Consider the following 24395-nt stretch of genomic DNA (forward strand, 5'->3'; position numbering starts at 1 on the left):
CGACAACAGCACTCAAATTTCCTCGTGTGTTTTTGATACACTCCAAACTGACTTATTTCTGGGTCTCTATCATTTTTCGTTTGAAACCGTTGTATGTGCTAACCTAAAATTACATTACATTTTTACGATGGTATAAAACAGTAACTATTAGAACGTGAGAAACACAACTTTATTGAGTGTTTCTAACTAGAGATGTACCGATACCACTTTTGTCGCCGATACCGATACCGATACTAGCTAAAACGCCGATAAAAGGCCGATATTACCGATACCGATACTATGTAAATATTACTTAATTGGGTGTGTTGTGTAGGGCAGACGGGTTAAAACAATGGTCTTTGAGCGTTGTTCATAGTACAAAATATTTCAGATCGAAAAAAAAAGATATATATGTCGCATAATATGAAATTAATGTTTGGTATCCATATGCTTTAACTGATTAAGATACATTGTACAGTAACGCTAGTCATCTCGGTGTTCAATTGAAACTCATAAGCCGGGATGTCCAATATGAATTTAATGTTAATATCGCGACCTTCAAAAATCGTTATTCGTGTGTAAAAGAATATCGAATATCACCCACACATTCTAGAGCCGCCGTCCTACGATCAAATTAAAAGAATTTTTCAAATATCTAATTTCGTGGCTAATCGTAATCGTCGACGCAATAAGTAAGTCAAAGCCCACACGAAAGAATATCAATCAGCACCGACCAAAAGAAGGCCTACCTATAACCGTCGAGGACGTTTTTTACCTTACTATTTTATATTATTATACAATTGCTATCATATATGTTGTGACAGTCTAGGGCTAGGCGGTCATGTCAATATATCTAAAAAGAAATTGTGTAGTTAAACAAAATTAATACCTGCGTAGAGGGATAATTGTGTCGGAATTTAGTTTATTGATGTCGACGGACTAAATGACACTCGTACTTGACGACAAACAGTCAGAATTTATACCCGTGTCAAAAGTCCATGTGCCGTTAATAAGGACCCCAATTCCACTGTATGATTTAAAACTGGGCGTCTAATTGCTTTTTGTTATGTGCCGTGTTGATATATTTCTTCATGATTACTATGTAATATTAAAAATGTCAATATAAAAATTTGACAGCGAAAATAGCCAAGTTAGTTGAGCTGATAAATAGCTGAAAACACGTGAATCCTATTCTCTCGCGGGGGTGGGGACATGTATGGCTCATAGCTCACGATCTCTCCAGACAAAAAATAAATTAAAAAGTAGTATTCCAACTTATCTTTGAAACATTCTGGACCATATCAAAAAGGTAAATATATCGGAAATATCGGCCTTAATCTCACCGATACCGATACATGGCCGATACCGTAAAAATGGCCGATATTGCCGATACCGATACATCGGTACATCTCTATTTCTAACATCCGTTGCGCCCGTGGCCCATCCTGCTCGACATAACGCAAATTACATGTTATTATTTTCTGTTCAACTCATTCCCATTTTTGCCGGTCCGCGAGTGCATATCATTTAATTTTACCCGTCCACCAGGGTAGAAAGGTTGGGAATCACCGATTTAGTCGATCCTGTTTGACTATAATCGATACGCCTGGCTTGGGAGATAATGTTGTCATTGGAAGCGAAAAATTCTTACCCGTGTTCATGTTAGCGCATTATGCTTATTGTCCCATTGGAATCGCACACGACCCTATTCCTTATTATGATGGCATATAAGATATGGCAACATGCACGTTCAATTCACTTTCTATTCTACAAAAGTGTTTTCTTGCGGTATTTTCTAGAATCTTGGTAATTTTTTGACAGTGATATTAAATTTTAATGAGTATAGAGCGGCGTTGGTAAAACGCCTCAAATTTGTTGAATATTCCTTAAGTGTTCGTTTCATAAACAACGAGGCATATCTTTGGATAGTACCATTCTCGCTTACTATGGAAATTGGAATAAGTAAATGGTACGGCATTTTAGTCAGAAAATATCAACTTAAAGTTTTTATCAGCGGCTAGTAGGGATGGCGGAATCAATTATCCGTGGAATGGATTTCGATGCATTGGAATCTCCAATGAGAATTTTGCTTCTGTTTTGTTTCCAATACGGGATTGCAACGGGGGAACAAAAAAGGGTTTTGTAACATTTAGCTCTGCAGCGGCTGACAGTTGATTTATTTGCTTCGTTTTAAATAATGCTAGAAGTAACTTGTTGAAAATTCGGACAACAGTCTGAATGCTCGATAACTTAGCGATGGGTATCCGTTATCAAGAGAGCTCAATAATGAATTGTGACAGTGATTCCTTTATAAATCTGGACTGTAGAGGTTTAATCTTGTTCAGTTGCTAACTTGCACCAGGCTCAAAATCTTGCAGTGCATCACTCGGAAAAGATCTCAGCGGCCAGTGCTTTTATTGCGCGTCTTATGATCACCTGCATGGTCGCAACAAGTTCATATCTCGCTAGGTGTCAAGGTGAAGCTCTGGAACATTATACTGTTTTTGATAGTTTTCGGGTTTAAACAAATAAATATTCATAACCATTTATTCAGATGGTAATATTAATCAAGAAAAGCATGCAGAACGGAAAAGCACACATGCTGTTTTTTAGGTTTCTGAATCTTGCGAGATTTGACGGAGCGCATTCGCAATGAATCGGAACCGTGAAAGCGAAAAGTGTGATTACACGACGCCAAGACGTCGCCGGGCCGCCCTTATCAAACAGCAATATGACGGCGGAAGAGATATTGCGTGATAAATCAACGCAACTTCATCTTTTCGGTATCGGTAACCAGTTTTGGTTTCCTTCCCCAGTAATGTAAATGTTTTTCCTTAATTTTTGTCTTTTTACTGATTGGAAAAAATAAACTCGATTTGACGTCGTCGATTATATAATCGTGTGGAATATTTTCATGTTTTTCTGACTGAAATTATAGCATAGTCCCGAGACCAAATTAGGTCGCGTGTTTCCCGAATCATTAATCACGGAAAGTTGAAATAGTGCTACCAGATGGAAGATTGCAAGCGACCATCCGACAAAATATACATAGAATAATCCTTGTGGTAAACATTCCGCGGTTGACTTTAAAGAAGTAAAAATTATCTGGGAAATAGATGGGCTGACGGAATACGGTAAAACACATGGAGACCACAAGGAAACACTTTTTGCATAAGATCTAGCTGAAAATATGACGGCAAACTTTTGAGGTAAACAGGGAAGTTCAGACGAAAATGGTAATTGTAATAAAATACGCGGTTCATACGTGACATTACCGTACTTGATTTATTGCACAATATATACACCAGAAGCTGATGATGTCCCACGAAATTTGCAACTCATTTCACAGATAAAAGAGCGCAACCACAAACGCTTATTACAAAAAGAAATCCGGATTTAGGTTATCTGTAAACAAAGTTCTGTCGACAACATCGGATGGTGAAGTTAATCTGTTTGATCCAAGTATAACTTCACATTGATTTGACTTAAACTTTCGTAAAACATCATTGACTTGTGAAACCTCAGTAGCTGTAATGCCTCCTATAACATATATTATTAAAGTAGGAAAATCACATGGTCTGGGAGGAGTGACTTTTCGGAACATACTCATTCCCATTTTAAGTAAGTCTTTGCGACCAGTTGTAATATGCTCAATGTCAGGCTCAAGATCTGGTTTTAGTGGATGGAATATTCGCTCAATAACTTGACTTAGCAGAGGTTGGTAAGAAGGGGGCTCAACTTTGCCAAATTTCAATATATGAAATAGATGCAAATCATTTACGACGATTTTTTCAAGGTTGTTCAAAGTTCTGTAGACGGTGTGAGTTAATTTGGCTTTGTTTTTCAGGTCTTCTTCAGAGAGCTTAAAAGAAGTCATGAAGTGCTCTGGGAGATCCTCACACTGAGTGTTGGAAATGATCTCACAAAGAGAATCGCACAAATTCTCATACACATCAATATCTATGTGACTTTTAAATGCATAAGAAGCATAAATCATTAAAGACAACAATTCTTCAAAAGTAGTTGAATCGTCCTTAGCAAGTTTGGTGATTTGATCCAAAATATTAGAGACATCATCATCTCCCAACTGCTGAAGAATTAGTTTCTCCGTCATAGCCAATGTTTCCCAACTTTCACAAGATTCATCTTTTAGCAGTTGGGCAGTGGCCAAACCAAATTGAAGTAGTGCACTATTGTACAGAACAGCACCAGCATTTCTTTTGAAAGCACCAACTAGATTTTCAATATTATCAGCAGGATTAGGTTCATTGGTTGAAATATCACCATCTTCATTAAGACCTTCTTCTGTGACTGCTCTAAGCAATTGGTTTCGAATTTGTGAAACTGCTTTTACACTTTTTACTCCACAAGCTTCCGCAAGAATAGGGCTTTCATCTGTATCTGGAACCAAACAACCAGGATACACAATTGTATCATCAACATCTTCAGGACAAGCATCACATAAAATTGACATATCAACTGACACATTGTTACAATGAGCAGGAAGGCCGGGCAAAATTCCCAGTAATTGATCAACTAAACATCGTTCCCCATGGGATGCTGGGCCAATCAAATCTAAAGTTCTGTCAATGAAAAGGACACCGATTTTCCCTGGATAAGTGTTTTTTTGTTGATTAACCATATTGGAAAGCTGTACTGAACACAGGTGGCTTGTTGGCCCAAGTGCAAATATTTCTTCTTTACAACCTATAGAGTGGAAACATTGTCGTAAAGATGATGTCAACATTCGAACAAGAGTTCTGTATTCATGAGGACACATGTAGAAATGGAGATCTTTAAGATTAATCGTGCTTCTACCAGAATCTTCCATATTCAGTTCAATTAGATCTTTGTGTTGAACAGGAAAAAATGCATCAAATGAAGGCGTCAGAAATAAGTTTTCAAACATTGGTGCCATGAATATGGGGAGATGAAGAATTTCGGTTTGCACATTGGTGTCACCCATCCATTTTTGTAGTTCATGCTCCAGATCTTCGAAAGTTCTTTCATCCTCTTTCAGATATTCTTCCCCTGAAGCATATTGATGTAACTTAGGCTCTAGAGTTGTGATCACCAAACAGTTATTAAAAGAACTTGCAGACAAAATATTTTCTATAGTATATGTTGTCTTCCCAGTAAGAGGTGAGCTTATGATAAACACAGCTTTTTCCTGCTTTTCTGTTCCACTCTCAAATGCAGAAAATTCTCTTATGTTAGTGGCTCCACTTTCAAATAAAAGATCTGCTCCTCCACACCAATGCAAGCATTCCGCACAAGGATTGTCCATGAAAATAACTGCATCTTGAACCCTTAAAGCGACTTTCTTCCAGGGTGTCAGGCAAGTGTGCTTAAAGAAATTATTCATGACTATCAATAGTGATGCTGTAATAATGCACACAAATCACAAGAAAAACATAAATATCAACGAACATGCAATAGTCAATGACAAAATTCATAGAAACTTGCACAAGTTTAAATCAAATTTTCATGAAAATTATAAATGATGAAAATGTTTCACAATAAAAAACAGAAGGCAAATTTTTCGCAAATGCGATTATCAATACACTATACTCTTATCACATTCCAAGTATATTATTAGGTATGTGTAAACATTAATTAAATGATATCCAAATACTGAGACAAAACATGGCTGTCTATCTGTGAAATGTACTCTTTTGCAAGATTTTATCGCTTTTCTAATAATACTGAAATTGAAAAAACAGGATTCCAGAAGTACTAGCTGGATATGGACTCCTGTAGACCAGATTCACATAGCCAATCCTTCTGCATTCTGGCCAACCATTATATACAAATGAGCATAAAAATATAGATCCATGCTTTTTAAAGAAACAAAAATTTGCACCATTGAACAGAAAACCATTTTTAACTATTGATCATACACTATAGCTGGAGAATCAATATGACACCAATTGGAAAGTAATAAATAAAAACAATGGTTGAAGATAGAGAAAAATAGGAAATACTGATTTAATTTGAGAATATCAAAATCAAAGGGATTCCAAATTGCAATAAAATAATGATTTCTACACAACTACTTACATTCCTTATATTCAATTTCCAGAACACACAAAGTTAATTAAAAGAAGAACACTACAGTTGAAGTGAATAAACTTGGCACATTTATACAAGTTCTTGGGGTTTCATACAATATAAATTTAGTTTCAGCTGTAAGATTTGTGCAAATACTTGCTGTTCATTCTTCTGCATATTCAGCTTCAGTGGTTTCAACATTAGATTCTTCTAAAAGAGAAATTACTTGAACTAAAACATGTTCATATAGAATCTTAACTATATTTCATAAGACAAAGATTTGAAAAAGCCAAGAGTCAAACTGGCTTATTATTGATTCAAGCATTATATCATTCAATGAACACAATGATACCGTAAGCCTATTTCTGTTCATCACTGTGATATGAAGAAAATTATTAAAAATGATCATATCAGATTCTTACAATGCAAATACTATTGTGAAAGCCTTCACTATTATGGAAGCCCTCCAAGTTCAATAGGTACGATAAATCCTATCCAATTTAAATATTAATCAAATCTAGTTTGTTTTCAAAATGATGCTTGAAAATTATTGAATTAAAAATAAAATATTAAAAGTGAATTTGGCCAAAATTTCATTTTACTACTTAATTTGATGGTACAAATTAATTAAAAATCATTAAAGAAAGCAAGAAAAAATACTACAATATTGAACAATTACTTCGAAACATGTATATTAATTTATGCAGGTAATCGTGGTTTATTAATTTTGATCAGGGCAAAGCTACAAAGAATCCCATTGAAAAACTATAATGAAAAAGAAAAATTGCACTGCACTAGAATCTACAAAAAAACAAATGTTGATTGCGAACATTCAAAAATAAAATGATATCACTTTAGGCTCTTTTACTCATTTCATAATATAAATTACTTATTTACCTACTGATATATCGCTCTCACAAAAATAATATTCTGTTGCTTTCTTCCTTGACATGGCAAGTAATTGCACGGTTTTAACATTCTGATGACCAAAGTCCATATCTTCAATGTCTTCAAAATGCTTTGGGCTGATTTGCTTGATCTGAAATAAAAATGCTTCAAAAATACTGAGACTGGTACTGGTAGTCACCTGTTTAGGTGTAGGACTACAAACTATTGCAGCACAAAAAATCAGTTTTAAAAAGTTTAGACTTACAAGACAAAGAATATTGATCATGATCATGTTCGGGGAGCATGACTCTACAATGGCTCGGACTCGATAGGGACTCGAAGTTTGAAATTCGCAGAGACCCCGGGTTGACACAAATCTCAGATGACCTCCGACTCCACATGAGCTACATGCAGTCTATTTTCAACAAAGCAATATCCATCAAAAAAGGGGTGTACAAAATTCTTTCATGAAGATATACTATCATATTGAAATACCTTTTTCTTCATTGCAAAACTTCTCAATTTGGAAAGTTTCATTAAAGTAACATGTGGAGTGTATTCAAACGGATTTGTACTCTTCAACAATGCAAATTCCTTGTCGAAATGTTCTATAAATTTAAAAATAGAATTTGGGATGTAAGTGGTTTTTATTTTAGAAGTCCGAAATCTACATTTCAGAAAACCGACAACCAAACAATGTTTAATGTAATGAAATTCAGGCATACAAGACAGTCATTCCTTGCGTATCTGCCCTGAAAATGAACCTTGCAAATTGCAGTCTATATGGCAGTCTTTATCCTTCTATGGAAGGGGCAAATTAAACTGAAAATTGGGACCGCATACCAGAGCCTATTCTCTCAGATATAGTATAACATTGGTTGAAGGTTCATTAAAAATGTAATTGGACTCCTTATTTTTTTTCAATGTAAAATTTTTTTTAAATGCATGCTTATCCGACTAGTTTTATTATTACAAAGCTTTGCAAGATGCCGCTCTGAGTTGACCAACAGAAACCAAACAATGTCAGCCTTTGTATGAGATCTAGCAAATATTTTTTATTTTTCTTTTCTCAACTATTCACTTATACCATATATTAAAATAGCTTCATACCTGAAAACAGTTTCAGCTTTTCTTCATTGTCACCAGGAACAACTTTAGCAAATACCACTCTTTTATCAAAATGTCCAATGCCAGAAATATGGAGATTCATAGGCTCACCATCTAATATTGACATCAAGTCATCTCTACATCTTTGCAGTATTTTATTTGCTCTGAATGTTTAAACAAACAACTATTTAAAAAACATATCTGTTTTGCACATCCTAAATTCAAGTTAATTGAAGCCCATTTTATGAAATCACATGACTAACAATGCTTTTTCTTCAAATAGTTGTACTGTATTTGTATTTACATAAAGAAACCCAAGCGAAATTTGAATACATAATGTCATTCATGAATTTGTCCAACAGGAAACTCATGAATAATTCTGTGAGAAATATTCGAATAATGAAGAATTATTTTATGATAATAATGGACAAAGTTTGGCTGCGTCTAATCGGCATCCAATCCATACGAGGAAAAACAAGATTAATTCGAAATATTATCAGATTATAAGTTTGAATAAATAAGTTTATTCAATTCAGTTCTATGATTTTGATGGTCAATATATTAAAAAACCTAACCATCAAGTTTGGACAGTGGCAAAAATATAAAATTGCCAACATCTGATTACATATACCGGTACCTACCTACTGGTGATGCATAACAAAATGGATCAATGTTACAAATTACCGTAATCGAAAAACACTCAAATCTAATTTTTCGGTCTCACGAATAACTTGAATCTCATTGGTAGAATAAATTACATGAGAAATCATGAATTGCAATAATTTGAATCATGAATAGGTGAGAATAGATGTCAGCATTTATAACAGACTATCAAATAAATGGTGATATTCCATGATCATGATTTCGGGATTAACAATTTACACCTATGTGAGAGCCAAGGAAGTCCAAAAAAATGTCAAGTTACGAGCTCCAACAATTAAAACCCATGAGATTCATCAGTTAAATTTGCACTAAGATTTATATATAATCAATACATTTCGAAACATGATCATGATATATAGATTACATTGAAATTCTCAGATAAAAAATTCAGCAATACAAAAAATTGAGAAATGTCCAAATCAAGCTATAGCAAACATGACATGATTCATTCTATTTACCAGTGATGTAAAATTTAATAGATCAATGATTTTTCAAAAATCAAGAGAAAAACCATCATTTTCATCTCACTCATTCACAGTGCTTTCATTCGGGAGAGACAATAGACAAAGAGTAATGTGAGCAAGATCAACACCAACTACAACATTTTCCAATATACTCTCCTTTGCCACAATGCAATCTTGAACCTCTTTCATTTTACCTGGACCATTATAAAAATTTCAAATAGAAAATGCGAATTCGTGATTCATTTTGACAAAATATCTATGTGGTTATAAAGATATATTAGATTAATCTAAAATATGTTCGAAATAAATTATCACTGAAACTGAGCTCCTGCATACACTAGTTCAGACATCGCATCAACTTGACTTAGACTGGGCGGTGTGGCGCATTGTGCTGAGCATTAGTAATACGATCGCTAATGCACCTCTGATAATCCAGCATAGGTTTACAGGTTCGAATCCCATAGCGCAGGGGTCGGTAACCTTTTGACGCTCTCACAAAAATTGAGGGTCGCGAGTCTTGCCGAGCCACACATATTTTTAAAAACTTATCAAAAGAAAAAAAAATCACAAATGACATTTAATGTGACACATTTTGTTGCATCACGCTTGATAGCTTTTCAACATATCAGGCGGCACACTGGATGAAGCCAAGATTAAAACATTTTCCAAATGGGCATCACTTTGTAATGTTCATTTGCAAAATTAATTGTTCGCACGCATATGTACTTCCAAACATTGATGTGAATTTTTTCTCACGGTTTATCAAATTTCGATATAGTTTTCCTTCAAGAAACTACTTTTTATAAAAATCAAGCAGTGACATCTCTTGAATAGAATACAGGAAATATGGATTTTATATCCCCATTGCATTAAATATTTTCTGCCTATTAAAAATCCTCTGCACTCAGCATCAATTTTTCTGCGATATGTTGTCATTTGTTTAATTATAATTGAAGGCTCATTAAAAGAGTAGCTGTCATGTTATAATCTACACATGTCTCACAATAAATTCTGTTACGTAAAGAATATAATCGTGAAAACAGCCGTTTTGTATTCAAAATTCAATGAAACATCGCGGGCCACATCTGGTCCACGGTTGCCGATATTTATGATTAACCGCTTGTTACTTCCTCCACCATCAAGTCCATGCACTCATACCTGCCATGGACTTTCCTCTCCCCGGGATAAATATGTAAATCCTATCCTAATTCAGTATTATTATTACTGACCCTTGATAATCGGATCGGTTATTTGAACCGCTAAAAAGTGAGTTGGTCGAATAAAGTTAGCATCTGCGTTTTCATTCATCTCCAATTTTCTTTTGTTTTTATCTTTTGTTCTCCGCTGAAATTTCTCTGATAAAATATGTATGTATGTTTATTACTCTGGTATTAGGCCTACTGGTATCAAATTGTATAAATAAAGGGTACCGATAGCAAGGTTTGTGACCTGGTGATTGTGTGCTGGCACATCCTATTTCTCATGTTTTAATATTTTTCGAACTCTCGAAGAATTAATCCCGCTCCATAATTTTCAATTTTTGTGTATTATTTTGTGTGTGTGAGCTTTTTCAAACAAAATATCAATACCCCAGGTTTCAAACGTTGATTACAAACATTTCCAACTTTTTACATAATCAAGATAGCCTATACCGGCATATCAATATATACTTATACAATAACATTTACTTTTCGAGATGGAAATTGTTTCTGCGGTTCTGATGTTCCGCCTGTCTTGGAGGTTGTCACTATCTTTCCAGGTTCGGTCCAAGATCGCGTTCCCTTATTTATAGCGTTTGTCGCAACGATTTTTTTTTTGTTTTTTAAATATGTGTTGAAATAAGAATACAATAAGGTTCATCACATTACACGTCATCATTAAATATGATTCCCATCATTATTATTGTATGTTCCATTCAGCCTTAGTATCATCCATTTTTTTCAAATACCGTACATATCATTAATAATCAAATATTTAGGTTATTAACAATAGTTCCATAAAAAACAAAAATGACAATTAGCAAATGAATAATTCACACTATTGGTAATAAATTAATTTAAAACAATCTTATCTTACATCTATCAAAAACATTGGCAATTTGGCATAATATAATATTTAATATATTAACATATTTGTTATCATTCCTATGCCTTTCTAAATTAAGTCTCTGTTTCAACCCCCTTTTAATTTTTTCTTTCACCCTTGTTACATCTGGAGTAACTTCTTAAAATATAACATCATTTCATTACATCCATACTTTAAATCTAACAGTAGACAGGAGCAATATCAAAGCATCTATTTGAGAAGAAGTAGCATTTTGATACTCCTGTCCACCCAGATCCAACATTATGCATGTTCGAAACGTTTTTAAAAATTGACAATTACAAAACTTAATGATAATATCATAAATATAATCATATATGTCCTGTATGAATAAACATTTCCAAAACAAATGTTCATTATATTCAGGTTCTTTATCACATAGAACACAAATACCATTACCCGCAATAAACTTCATTTTGGGTTTAGTTTTTAAAGGTAGAATTTTCCACATAATCTTGAAATTAAACCTTTTGTACATAATTTGCCAAGATATCTCTATGAATATTTTTGCAACAATTGTTTACATCAACAGGATACAAAAAATTAACCAATTCTGAATTCATATTATTGACAATTCTTTTACAAATGGTTCTATGATCTCCTTCTGCAATTTCTTTCACAGTTATATTGTGCATTCTTATAAATTCTAATAGAGCATTGTAAAAATAACTTGGTTTTACACCATAGTTAATATTATTTTTTGCTTGTATGCCGATGATTACACTTAACTGTTGACCAATATTATATTCCAACCATTCCATATTTCCAGACCTATTTTCTGTTTCACATGATCTCCACGTATAATATTCATGCACACTGATTATATACAGACACATCAAAAATACAGGTATATTATATACTTCATATCCACATGACATTTTAGATTTACTCATAGCTTCAATTCAATTGATAACTTCGGTTTACCATCAAAAACAAATTTCATGACTTCAGTATTAATTAGGCTTCCCGCTGCTTGTCAGCAGGGAACCTATTGTATTCCTGTGTTTTATTATTATTTATTTATTATTATTATTTATTTTTATTATTTTTTTTTCAAATTGGTCCTACAAACTTGAAATTCACCTCAAATGTGCAGAAGTTCTCAGCTAGCAATAAAATGCAAATTTTATGCATGACTGACCACGCTTTCACGCTCCAGTGAGCAAAACGCGTTTTCAGTTTTTTTGCGATTTCTCAAAATTGATACATGCTATTGGGTTGAAATTCATAACAATGATTAATAGGCATTTTTCGGATACAATATGTCAAGGATACGCATGGGTGACCTCAGTGATACGCTCCAGTGAGCAATATAGGATTTTACATTTTCATCTTCTTCTCGAGAACGACACTACTTAGAGACTTGAAATTTACTTCGCATGCAGATAATAAGTCCCTCATCATAAATTGCAAATTTTATGTATAACTGACCACGCTTTCACGCTCCAGTGAGCAAAACGCGTTTTCAGTTTTTTTGCGATTTCTCAAAATTGATATATGCTATTGGGTTGAAATTCATACCAATGATTAATGGACATGTTCCGGATACGATATGTCAAGGATACGCATGAGTGACCTCGGCGATACGCTCCAGTGAGCAATATAGGATTTCACATTTTCATCTTCTTCTCGTTCTATTTGCTATTACATGAGGTATTGGGAATACTCTGCCAGATGTAAAACCATGGGCAACATTTTAGCTTTTACCAACAAATTTTTTCCATCAAAGGTAAGTTTAAATTTCAATAGATATTGGGTTTTTTCTTTCAACTTTTCAAGACATTTATCCCAGACTCCCAGTTTTCAATAGTTGTATTTCCATTTCGAAATGTCACACCAAGGACCTCAATTTTTTCATGTTCTTTAATTTCTCCTAAATGGATCTGTAAACATTTCTTCCAACTCCCAATTCTTAGCAATTTTGTCTTTTTTCTATTTAATCTCATGCCAGTAGCTTTCTCGAACTGTTCTAAAACTGATAATGCATTTAAAAGTGATATTTCTGATCTTAATGTGAGTATAACGTCATCCGCGAACCCAAAAATTTTTATTTCTTCATTTCCTGGCTTTCTTATACCTTCTATTTTAGGGTTATTATTAATAGATTCTACTAATGGCTGAAGTGTTAATAAGATACTAATAAGATTATAAATACTTAAAGAATCCCCTTGCCTAAGTCCTCTTTCAATTGTAAAGCTATTTCCAATAAACCCATTTATAATAACAGGTGAACTTGTATTATTATAGAGCTGAAATAAATTTGATGATTATTTTGTTTTTCATTCCAAATTTCTCCATTGTTTTACCTAAGAATTCCCAATCTACTGAATCAAAGGCGTTCTGAAAATCAAGTGACAACAATGTTTATTCGCATATATCTTATGGTTATGAGGATATCACTTGTTTTTTTACCGGGAACTGCCGCTTGGTTTTTTACCGGGAACTGCCGCTTGGTTTTCACTTATCATTTTATGTAACAGCTTTTTTATTCTATTTGCAAAAACTTTTGTTAATATTTTATAATCACTGTGTAGTAGAGTAATCGGTCTATAGTTTTCTATCTTTTCTATATCACTACCTTTGTGTATTAAAGTAATATATCCTAATTTTATTTTATCTGCAACTTGGTTTTCACTAAACATTTCTTGTAGTACTTCAGTAAATTCTACTCCAACAATTGACCAACACTGTTTATAAAATTCATTACTCATTCCTTCCGGTCCTGGTGTTTTACCATCTTTCAGTTTAATTACAATTTCCTTTATCTCATCATTTTCAATATTTGTTTGCAGAGTATCAGCTTCTTCTTCATTTATTTTCTTTGAATCAGGAATTGCATCTATAAACTTTCTCTGAACTTCAGTAATGTTTTCATTTTTCTTATATAGTTTTTCATAAAATTGTCTAGAGATATCCAACTTTTTTTCTATTTTTTTACATTTTGTCCCATCATTCTGTTTTAGACTTTCAATTACATTATCCTTATGTCGATTCCTCAACTTCTCAAAGAACCATCTATTGCATTTTTCTCTTTTATCAAATTCATTTGATTGGTTCTTTATCAGCATTATCCTTCTTTTCTCTCTGCGTTTTGCTGCTATTTTTTGTTTCACTTAAGTATAAGTATAAGTTTATTTCGACTCCATAATCAGCAAAACAATAAAATGAATGCTAAAAATAAATAAATAAAAACTGATTATGAAATCAGGAGAGCGAACAAAACCTTAGATAAGGTTTAAAACGTACAGAATGTATATAAGATGGAAGGTTTTGCCAAGAAGATGTGGTACGTGTTCACTCACCTAAAATAATTGAAATATTTCACACACGCTCACACGCACCCACACACACAACCATATAGAAGTTATTAAGTAAAGGGAACATGAAAAATTACATACTGGTAGTTAATAAAAAATAAATAAATAAAAATTACTTGCCACACCATATTAATAAATTTATCACGATTGCCACTGCCAAATTGATCAATTTTATAAAGGGGAGTAAACAGTAAAGATAAACTTTTATAAAAAAATATATTGTCAAGCTGATTATAGATGGAGTCAAATGCCAAAATGCCCAACCAAAGCTGCCAGAATTGGGTGCATGAAGAGGTGGGCTAGACCACTTCATTGCCCAAACTAGAGCCTATTATTGCCAAATTATAGTCCAGATTGCAATAAGTATTCAAATCTATCAGTAACTTTATAAGTATGAGTAATTATAAATAATTAAGGTAGAAAGACAGGGTATAGGAATATGTTGGTTGCTAAGGTTATAAGGTTTTTTTTTTTTCATTCTTAGATATTGACTTAGGTATATAAGTATAAGTTTATTTCGACTCCATAATCAGCAAAACAATAAAATGAATGCTAAAAATAAATAAATAAAAACTGATTATGAAATCAGGAGAGCGAACAAAACCTTAGATAAGGTTTAAAACGTACAGAATGTATATAAGATGGAAGGTTTTGCCAAGAAGATGTGGTACGTGTTCACTCACCTAAAATAATTGAAATATTTCACACACGCTCACACGCACCCACACACACAACCATATAGAAGTTATTAAGTAAAGGGAACATGAAAAATTATATACTGGTAGTTAATAAAAAATAAATAAATAAAAATTACTTGCCACACCATATTAATAAATTTATCATGATTGCCACTGCCAAATTGATCAATTTTATAAATGGGAGTGAACAGTAAAGATAAACTTTTATAAAAAAATATATTGTCAAGCTGATTATAGATGGAGTCAAATGCCAAAATGCCCAACCAAAGTTGCCAGAATTGGGTGCATGAAGAGGTGGGCTAGACCACTTCATTGCCCAAACTAGAGCCTATTATTGCCAAATTGTAGTCCAGATTGCAATAAGTATTTAAATCTATCAGTAACTTTATAAGTATGAGTAATTATAATTAATTAAGGTAGAAAGACAGGGTATAGGAATATGTTGGTTGCTAAGGTTATAAGGTTTTTTTTTTTCATTCTTAGATATTGACTTCTGCAAGGATAAAGGAATTAGGAATAAAGGAATTAGTATTGTTATTTCACAGGATCATTTCTTCATTTCATTATTATGGCGTAATAGGTTCAAGTTTATCGTGGATGAGACATCAGCCTGCGAATTTTGTTGTTGTAGACACCATTTATATTCAATAAACTAGCCATTGTATTGATCATCACAGAACGACCTGAAAAACAGAAAACAAATCTGCGAGTAGGATATTCAAGGGTTACATATTTGGAAACAGCACTACCCTACACTTTTGTTTAGAATTAATTATTATTTCGAGTAGATATTGATTATTAGTTATCTATCTATAAAACGCTAGTTCAAAGACCAGAGTTGAAATATGGTTGGGACACAGGGTGAATTCCTCGCAAACCATGCAGAAACTCTCAAACCACACTGACCATTCGTATGTTGGCCTTCACATCAACTTCACAGCAGAACCTCAACCTAGGATAAAATTTTGTATACACACAAAACAAATCATAGAATACCACAACAAATTAAAATGAAGGGGAGAATCCAATATATCTCCACTGGTCGCCTAATTACAATAATAGGTACAGGAGCTAAACTATACGGTCTACAACCCTCATAAGGTATCACACCACCCATATAGAAACAAAGATCATGCATGTGTAATGTCAAAAATCCAACGTTAAGCAAAAAGGGAACATGCGCATGCAGATGTCAGAGTGTAAACAGCCATTTGAAAAATAAATAAATAAAATAATTTGCTGTGCATGCTACAGAACCCGACACACCAACAATAGATGTAGAACAGGTGGAGAGAGATTAACTGCCGGCTCAACAACAATCAGCAGCTGCAGGAGCAATAGCAATATTGTAGCTGTTTAATATTTCCATGAAAATAAGTATGTGCAAGTGAAGAGTGTCCCAACTTTCTATCATGGTCATTCATGAAGGTTCAATATTTTTTGTGTCTGAGCTATCAAAACGTTGTAGCTAATTTCATACGAAAGAGTATATATATCAGTGTGGTTATGGGAAAATAACTTTTAATATTTGGATACCAAGTACGACTTAACTTGTTTCTGAAATGATTTTTTGGATTTTAATGACTTCAAATTCAAGGGGAGAGAGTTCCATAGCTTAGGTCCATTATAGCATAGGGCATGCTGGCTCACAGATTTACTCATAAACGGTATAAATAAATTGGAATTACTTCTTCGATTGGAGGTGGTTTTGGTTAGTATGTCGTCAAAGCAGTTTGACAATGAGTTGTCATGAAAATCATAAACTAATGATAATACTTCAAATTTCATTATGTCTTCAACCTTGAGTATATTTAGCGATTTATAGAAATGATTTACGCTTTCACGTTTACTTTTCCTAAAGACAATTCTTAAAAAATTATTACAAATGCTTTGCAATTTCGAGACAAGTGTTTTGTTACCATGGAGCCAGACTGAGCTACAATATCGGATATGACTTAGTAGTAGAGATTGAAACATTGCTAGTAAAGCTGATTGATTAACGCACTGGGATACTTTAGCAGCAACTGCCAAGTTCCTTTTTGTTTTACCAATAACATGCAACATTTGTGATTTCCATGATAGATTTTCATCAAAGATAACTCCTAGAAATTTTATTTCTTTCACTCTTTCAATTTCATTGTCATTGAGCAGTAGTGGTTTTGAACAACTCACACTTTTATGCTTGCTTGGGTGGAATAATACAAATTTAGTTTTGTTAGCATTAAGAGATAATTTGTTAACCAACATCCAGCTATGAATGTTGGTTAGTTCTTGGTTTGCAACTGTGAGTAGATCTTCAAGGTTTTTCCCATGAAGAATCAAGTCAGTGTCATCAGCAAACATGATCGACTCAGAGGATTTCAGACACCTGGACATGTCATTAATGTAAGCTAGAAAAAATAATGGGCCAAGTAAAGATCCTTGTGGAACTCCGTGCTTCATGACACAAATATTTGTAGAGAATGAGTTGTCATATTGCACAATTTGTTTCCTGTCTTGCAGGTAGCTCCTGATCCAATTGAATGGGACGCCTCTAATTCCATAGTGATAGAGCTTACTTAAAAGGATGGAATGGTCAATGGTGTCGAAAGCTTTTGAAATATCAAGAAATATTCCAATTGCATGTTGTTTGCTTTCAAAGGCCTTGGTCAGTTTGTGTACCAAAACATTAGCAGCCATAGCAGTGGAGTGATGCTTGCGGAAACCAAATTGATGAGAGTGGAAAACATTGTTAGTTTCAAAGAAGTTTGACATTCTACTATACATTATTTTCTCAAGAATCTTAGAAAATGATGGTAAAAGACTAATAGGTCTATAATTTCCAAGATCTGAAACACTACCCTTTTTAAATAGAGGAAGAACTTTACATGTCTTGAAGCTTTCAATGAATAACCCACTAGATAGTGAAAGATTAAATATATATGTCAGGATGTCAATGATATGTTCTGGAACGTGTTTCAATACTTTGAATGGAATACCATCAATTCCAAAACTTGACTTGGGCTTCATTTCGCGTATAATATTTTTTATTTCTAATGATGTAGTTGGCCTTAAAAACATGGATGAGGATTCTTGCTTTCCAAGATATGAAATGTAATTTTTGTCACAGCCAGCTGGTTGTGGCATACAGTCGAGCAGGGTTTGTGCCACTTGGGAAAAGTGTTCATTAAATTTATTTGCAATTTGTGTATTACTGCAATCGAGTCCAATCAAAGGACAAGAACCTGTTTTATTTTTACCAATAAGTTCATTAATTGTTTTCCATACTGCCTTGATGTTACCTTTGTGAGAGGCAAATTTAGATTTGTAATAATTTGATTTCTTTTTGTAGAGCAATCGAGTATAAAGGTTCCTGCATTCATTGAACTGTAATTTGTGCTTGTCATTTATGTTTTTATTGTTTATTAATTTCTTATAAAGTTTTTGTTTGACTTTGTTTAGTTTACGTAACTCAGTATCATACCAAGGTTTGTTTGATCTGTTTGTTTGTTTTTTGTAAGGAAAAGATTGAGAGTAAGCAGTAGAGAATTTTTCAAAAAATTTTTCAAAGCAAGTGTTGGGATCCTGGATGCTGCTGAAGTCATCAATATCAATAGAATTCAGTTCGTTCATAAAAGTATTCAAGTTGGACGAAGTAAACTGGCGGTAAAGCGTTTCAATTCTGTTCTGAATTTGCTTTTCTAGAAGAGAGCATTGTACAATTGGCAGATGATCAGAAACACATTCTGCTAAAACAGCACTATTAACTTTTTTATCATATACGTTTGTCCAAATGTGGTCTATACAGGTAGCAGAACTTGAAGTTATCCTGGTGGGGCAGTTTATCAGAGAATAATAGGCCAGGTTGTGCATAATATCAACAAATAGGCTGGTATTCATATTGGACTCATCAATAAGATTATAGTTGAAGTCACCCATTATATAATTATAATTCAACTTGTTCATCTTTGAGAGAACTTGGGACAAGAGATTCCGAAAGTTAGCATTGTTCAATTCATCAGTTAGTGGTGATCTATAAATAGTACCGCAGGTTATTGTTTTATTTTCCAATAATATGTCAATAAATATAGATTCGAAAACCTTTTCACACATTATAGTAATATCCTTGCGGACAATGTATTTCAAATCATTTCGAATGTAGAGACCAACACCACCACCTCGGTGATGAAATCTACTGTTAGTGATAAAAACATAGCCATCCAATGTATTGAAATGGCCATTTGTACCAGATACAATCCATGTTTCATTTACAGCAATTACAATTCAGTGAATTCACTAGTGCTTCAAATTTTGTGTAGTTTTTGAAAGAGGCTAAAGATCTGATATTGAGTGAAAGAGTCATGAAACCACTTAGTTTAAAACTATCATTGAATTTGAGATCATTGACATCACTAGAGCAAATATACTGATTTGAGCTGTTGTACATGAAAACACTGTTTATGTTGTTGAATTCATCATTGTCAGTATTGGCTGACTCAAGAAACATTTGGTTTAGGTATTCAGGATCAAGAATTTTAGTAAGTGCCTGGGCTTCAGCTTTTTCTGAATGAAGGGAAGTACATGATTCTAATAATTCAGAATCAGAGAGAGAAGAGAATGGTATGCAATCTTTTTCACAAAAGAAACAGCACCAAGGCATATCATCAGCTTCAGATTGCAGGTTTTCATATTGCTGGTTAGAGATATTGGTGCATTTTAAATGTATCCAATGTGAGCAAATGTTGCAAAAAATAGCTTTCTGATTAGTTCGGACTGATTTGTGGCAATTTCTACAGGGATATTTTAAATTATGTTTCATGGTGGTGGCAAAGTAATGAAATAAAAAAATAAAAAAAGTATAGTGAAGTAAGACAAAATCTAAAATACAAAGCTTGAATACAAAGTTTCCAGGTGCAGAACTTATGGTTAAATAAGTACTAGCCTAATTAGCATAAGGAAAATAAGGGTGAAAATAAATTGAGTTAAATTAAATTATATTATCAACCCTGTGCTAAAGGCGACCACTATACCAATGAGACCAAGTTGCAAACAGTGTGCCTATTTGCTAGGTCCCATTGGGCGAGCAGCAGCCCTGGAGTACAGGGGACGAGAGAGAGTAGTGATATCATTCAAACAAGATATAACTCGCCTTCTGTCCAAGTAAGCGTATATAGTCCCATTCATTGTCGACACCTTATGCTTCCCGAATGCTTCCTTGGCAGCGGCGAGGAGCTTGAGCCTATTCCGGGTCAAGGACTCCGTGATGGACAAACCGCTGCCTTTTAGATCTTTCTTCCTACCATATATTAAATTTTTTGTCGATCTTCGGACAAATTTAATAATGATGGGGTTCTTCGGGGACTTGGATCGCAATTTATGGGTTATATCAATATCCGTGTTAACAATAGGCTGGTCAAGATTGAAGTTATTGTTCAGGGTGTTAACAACAAAGTCTTCAAACTTGTAGTACTCAGATTCTGGAACAGATTTGCAGCCATGAAGAACAACACAGTTCCTCCGGCTGTACTGTTCCTGATCATCTTGCTGTTTTTCACATAACTCCAGTCTTTTTATAATCTCCTCGATCTTAAGAGAGATTTGAGCCACATCATGCTGGAACTTCTTAACAGCTTCAGACTTGCTGCCATGGTCTTCAGTGGCAGACAGTTCATCTGAGCGTTGCATGAGCGCTTTTTGGTTGGCCTGGAGGGATGTAACAGCAGCCAGAATCTGGTTATGAACTTCGGTATTCATATTGATTTTCCGTGGAGTTTCGAGTTGAACAGGTAATTATTTCAGCAGAATCCAATGTAGTATTATGATCAGAAAGGTATATTCCGTTTGTTGATATAATCGAAGGTAGCAGGCTTTAGTACTTAAGTTAACCAAAGATTAAACTATCATCTGCAAACTTAATCAAATAGCGACTTCTGCAAGGATAAAGGAATTAGCAATAAAGGAATTAGTATTGTTATTTCACAGGATCATTTCTTCATTTAATTATTGTGGCGTAATAGATGTCAATTCAAGTTTATCGTGGATGAGACATCAGCCTGCGAATTTTGTTGTTGTAGACACCATTTATATTCAATAAACTAGCCATTGTATTGATCATCACAGAAAGACCTGAAAAACAGAAAATAAATCTGCGAGTAGGATATTCAAGGGTTACATATTTGGAAACAGCACTACCCTACACTTTTGTTTAGAATTAATTATTATTTCGAGTAGATATTGATTATTAGTTATCTATCTATAAAACGCTAGTTCAAAGACCAGAGTTGAAATATGGTTGGGACACAGGGTGAATTCCTCGCAAACCATGCAGAAACTCTCAAACCACACTGACCATTCGTATGTTGGCCTTCACATCAACTTCACAGCGGAAACTCAACCTAGGATAAAATTTTGTATACACACAAAACAAATCATAGAATACCACAACAAATTAAAATGAAGGGGAGAATCCAATATATCTCCACTGGTCGCCTAATTACAATAATAGGTACAGGAGCTAAACTATACGGTCTACAACCCTCATAAGGTATCACACCACCCATATAGAAACAAAGACCATGCATGTGTAATGTCAAAAATCCAACGTTAAGCAAAAAAGGGAACATGCGCATGCAGATGTCAGAGTGTAAACAGCCATTTGATAAATAAATAAAATAATTTGCTGTGCATGCTACAGAACCCGACACAACAACATTAGATGTAGCGGCTCAACAACAATCAGCAGCTGCAGGAGCAATAGCAATATTGTAGCTGTTTAATATTTTCATGAAAATAAGTATGTGCAAGTGAAGAGTGTCCCAACTTTCTATCATGGTCATTCATGAAGGTTCAATATTTTTTGTGTCCGAGCTATCAAAACGTTGTAGCTAATTACATACGAAAGAGTATATATATCAGTGTGGTTATGGGAAAATAACTTTTAATATTTGGATACCAAGTACGACTTAACTTGTTTCTGAAATGATTTTTTGGATTTTAATGACTTCAAATTCAAGGGGAGAGAGTTCCATAGCTTAGGTCCATTATAGCATAGGGCATGCTGGCTCACAGATTTACTCATAAACGGTATAAATAAATTGGAATTACTTCTTCGATTGGAGGTGGTTTTGATTAGTATGTCGTCAAAGCAGTTTGACAATGAGTTGTCATGAAAATCATAAACTAATGATAATACTTCAAATTTCATTATGTCTTCAACCTTGAGTATATTTAGCGATTTATAGAAATGATTTACGCTTTCACGTTTACTTTTCCTAAAGACAATTCTTAAAAAATTATTACAAATGCTTTGCAATTTCGAGACAAGTGTTCTATTACCATGGAGCTAGACTGAGCTACAATATCGGATATGACTTAGTAGTAGAGATTGAAACATTGCTAGTAAAGCTGATTGATTAACGCACTGGGATACTTTGGCAGCAACTGCCAAGTTCCTTTTTGTTTTACCAATAACATGCGACATTTGTGATTTCCATGATAGATTTTCATCAAAGATAACTCCTAGAAATTTTATTTCTTTCACTCTTTCAATTTCATTGTCATTGAGCAGTAGTGGTTTTGAACAACTCACACTTTTATGCTTGCTTGGGTGGAATAATACAAATTTAGTTTTGTTAGCATTAAGAGATAATTTGTTAACCAACATCCAGCTATGAATGTTGGCTAGTTCTTGGTTTGCAACTGTGAGTAGATCTTCAAGGTTTTTCCCATGAAGAATCAAGTCAGTGTCATCAGCAAACATGATCGACTCAGAGGATTTCAGACACCTGGACATGTCATTAATGTAAGCTAGAAAAAATAATGGGCCAAGTAAAGATCCTTGTGGAACTCCGTGCTTCATGACACAAATATTTGTAGAGAATGAGTTGTCATATTGCACAATTTGTTTCCTGTCTTGCAGGTAGCTCCTGATCCAATTGAATGGGACGCCTCTAATTCCATAGTGATAGAGCTTACTTAAAAGGATGGAAATATTCCAATTGCATGTTGTTTGCTTTCAAAGGCCTTGGTCAGTTTGTGTACCAAAACATTAGCAGCCATAGCAGTGGAGTGATGCTTGCGGAAACCAAATTGATGAGAGTGGAAAACATTGTTAGTTTCAAAGAAGTTTGACATTCTACTATACATTATTTTCTCAAGAATCTTAGAAAATGATGGTAAAAGACTAATAGGTCTATAATTTCCAAGATCTGAAACACTACCCTTTTTAAATAGAGGAAGAACTTTAGATGTCTTGAAGCTTTCAATGAATAACCCACTAGATAGTGAAAGATTAAATATATATGTCAGGATGTCAATGATATGTTCTGGAACGTGTTTCAATACTTTGAATGGAATACCATCAATTCCAAAACTTGACTTGGGCTTCATTTCGCGTATAATATTTTTTATTTCTAATGATGTAGTTGGCCTTAAAAACATGGATGAGGATTCTTGCTTTCCAAGATATGAAATGTAATTTTTGTCACAGCCAGCTGGTTGTGGCATACAGTCGAGCAGGGTTTGTGCCACTTGGGAAAAGTGTTCATTAAATTTATTTGCAATTTGTGTATTACTGCAATCGAGTCCAATCAAAGGACAAGAACCTGTTTTATTTTTACCAATAAGTTCATTAATTGTTTTCCACACTGCCTTGATGTTACCTTTGTGAGAGGCAAATTTAGATTTGTAATAATTTGATTTCTTTTTGTAGAGCAATCGAGTATAAAGGTTCCTGCATTCATTGAACTGTAATTTGTGCTTGTCATTTATGATTTTATTGTTTATTAATTTCTTATAAAGTTTTTGTTTGGCTTTGTTTAGTTTACGTAACTCAGTATCATACCAAGGTTTGTTTGATCTGTTTGTTTGTTTTTTGTAAGGAAAAGATTGAGAGTAAGCAGTAGAGAATTTTTCAAAAAATTTTTCAAAGCAAGTGTTGGGATCCTGGATGCTGCTGAAGTCATCAATATCAATAGAATTCAGTTCGTTCATAAAAGTATTCAAGTTGGACGAAGTAAACTGGCGGTAAAGCGTTTCAATTCTGTTCTGAATTTGCTTTTCTAGAAGAGAGCATTGTACAATTGGCAGATGATCAGAAACACATTCTGCTAAAACGGCACTATTAACTTTTTTATCATATACGTTTG

General features: G+C 33.9%; 2 protein-coding genes across 2 annotated transcripts; both read right to left on the bottom strand.

Moving 5' to 3' along the window:
- Nucleotides 1-3241: 3241 nt before the first annotated feature.
- LOC120330613 (sec1 family domain-containing protein 2-like) lies at nt 3242-5344 on the bottom strand. The gene has a single exon (XM_039397487.2). The coding sequence runs from the start codon at nt 5342-5344 to the stop codon at nt 3356-3358; it is 1989 nt and encodes a 662-aa protein (XP_039253421.2). The 3' UTR covers nt 3242-3355.
- A 17-nt stretch (nt 5345-5361) lies between these two features.
- On the bottom strand, nt 5362-11118 carry LOC120330614 (A-kinase anchor protein 7 isoforms delta and gamma-like). The gene is made up of 7 exons (XM_039397488.2): nt 10841-11118; nt 10382-10507; nt 9217-9346; nt 8029-8189; nt 7414-7526; nt 6928-7069; nt 5362-6240 (listed from the first exon to the last, which is right to left on the bottom strand). Exons 2-7 carry the CDS (start codon nt 10458-10460, stop codon nt 6194-6196), a joined length of 672 nt encoding a protein of 223 aa, XP_039253422.2. The 5' UTR covers nt 10461-10507; nt 10841-11118; the 3' UTR covers nt 5362-6193.
- Between the last annotated feature and the right edge of the window lie 13277 nt (nt 11119-24395).

The sequence above is a fragment of the Styela clava genome, chromosome 6 (assembly GCF_964204865.1).
Source record: "Styela clava chromosome 6, kaStyClav1.hap1.2, whole genome shotgun sequence".
In the NCBI taxonomy this organism is placed as follows: domain Eukaryota; kingdom Metazoa; phylum Chordata; class Ascidiacea; order Stolidobranchia; family Styelidae; genus Styela; species Styela clava.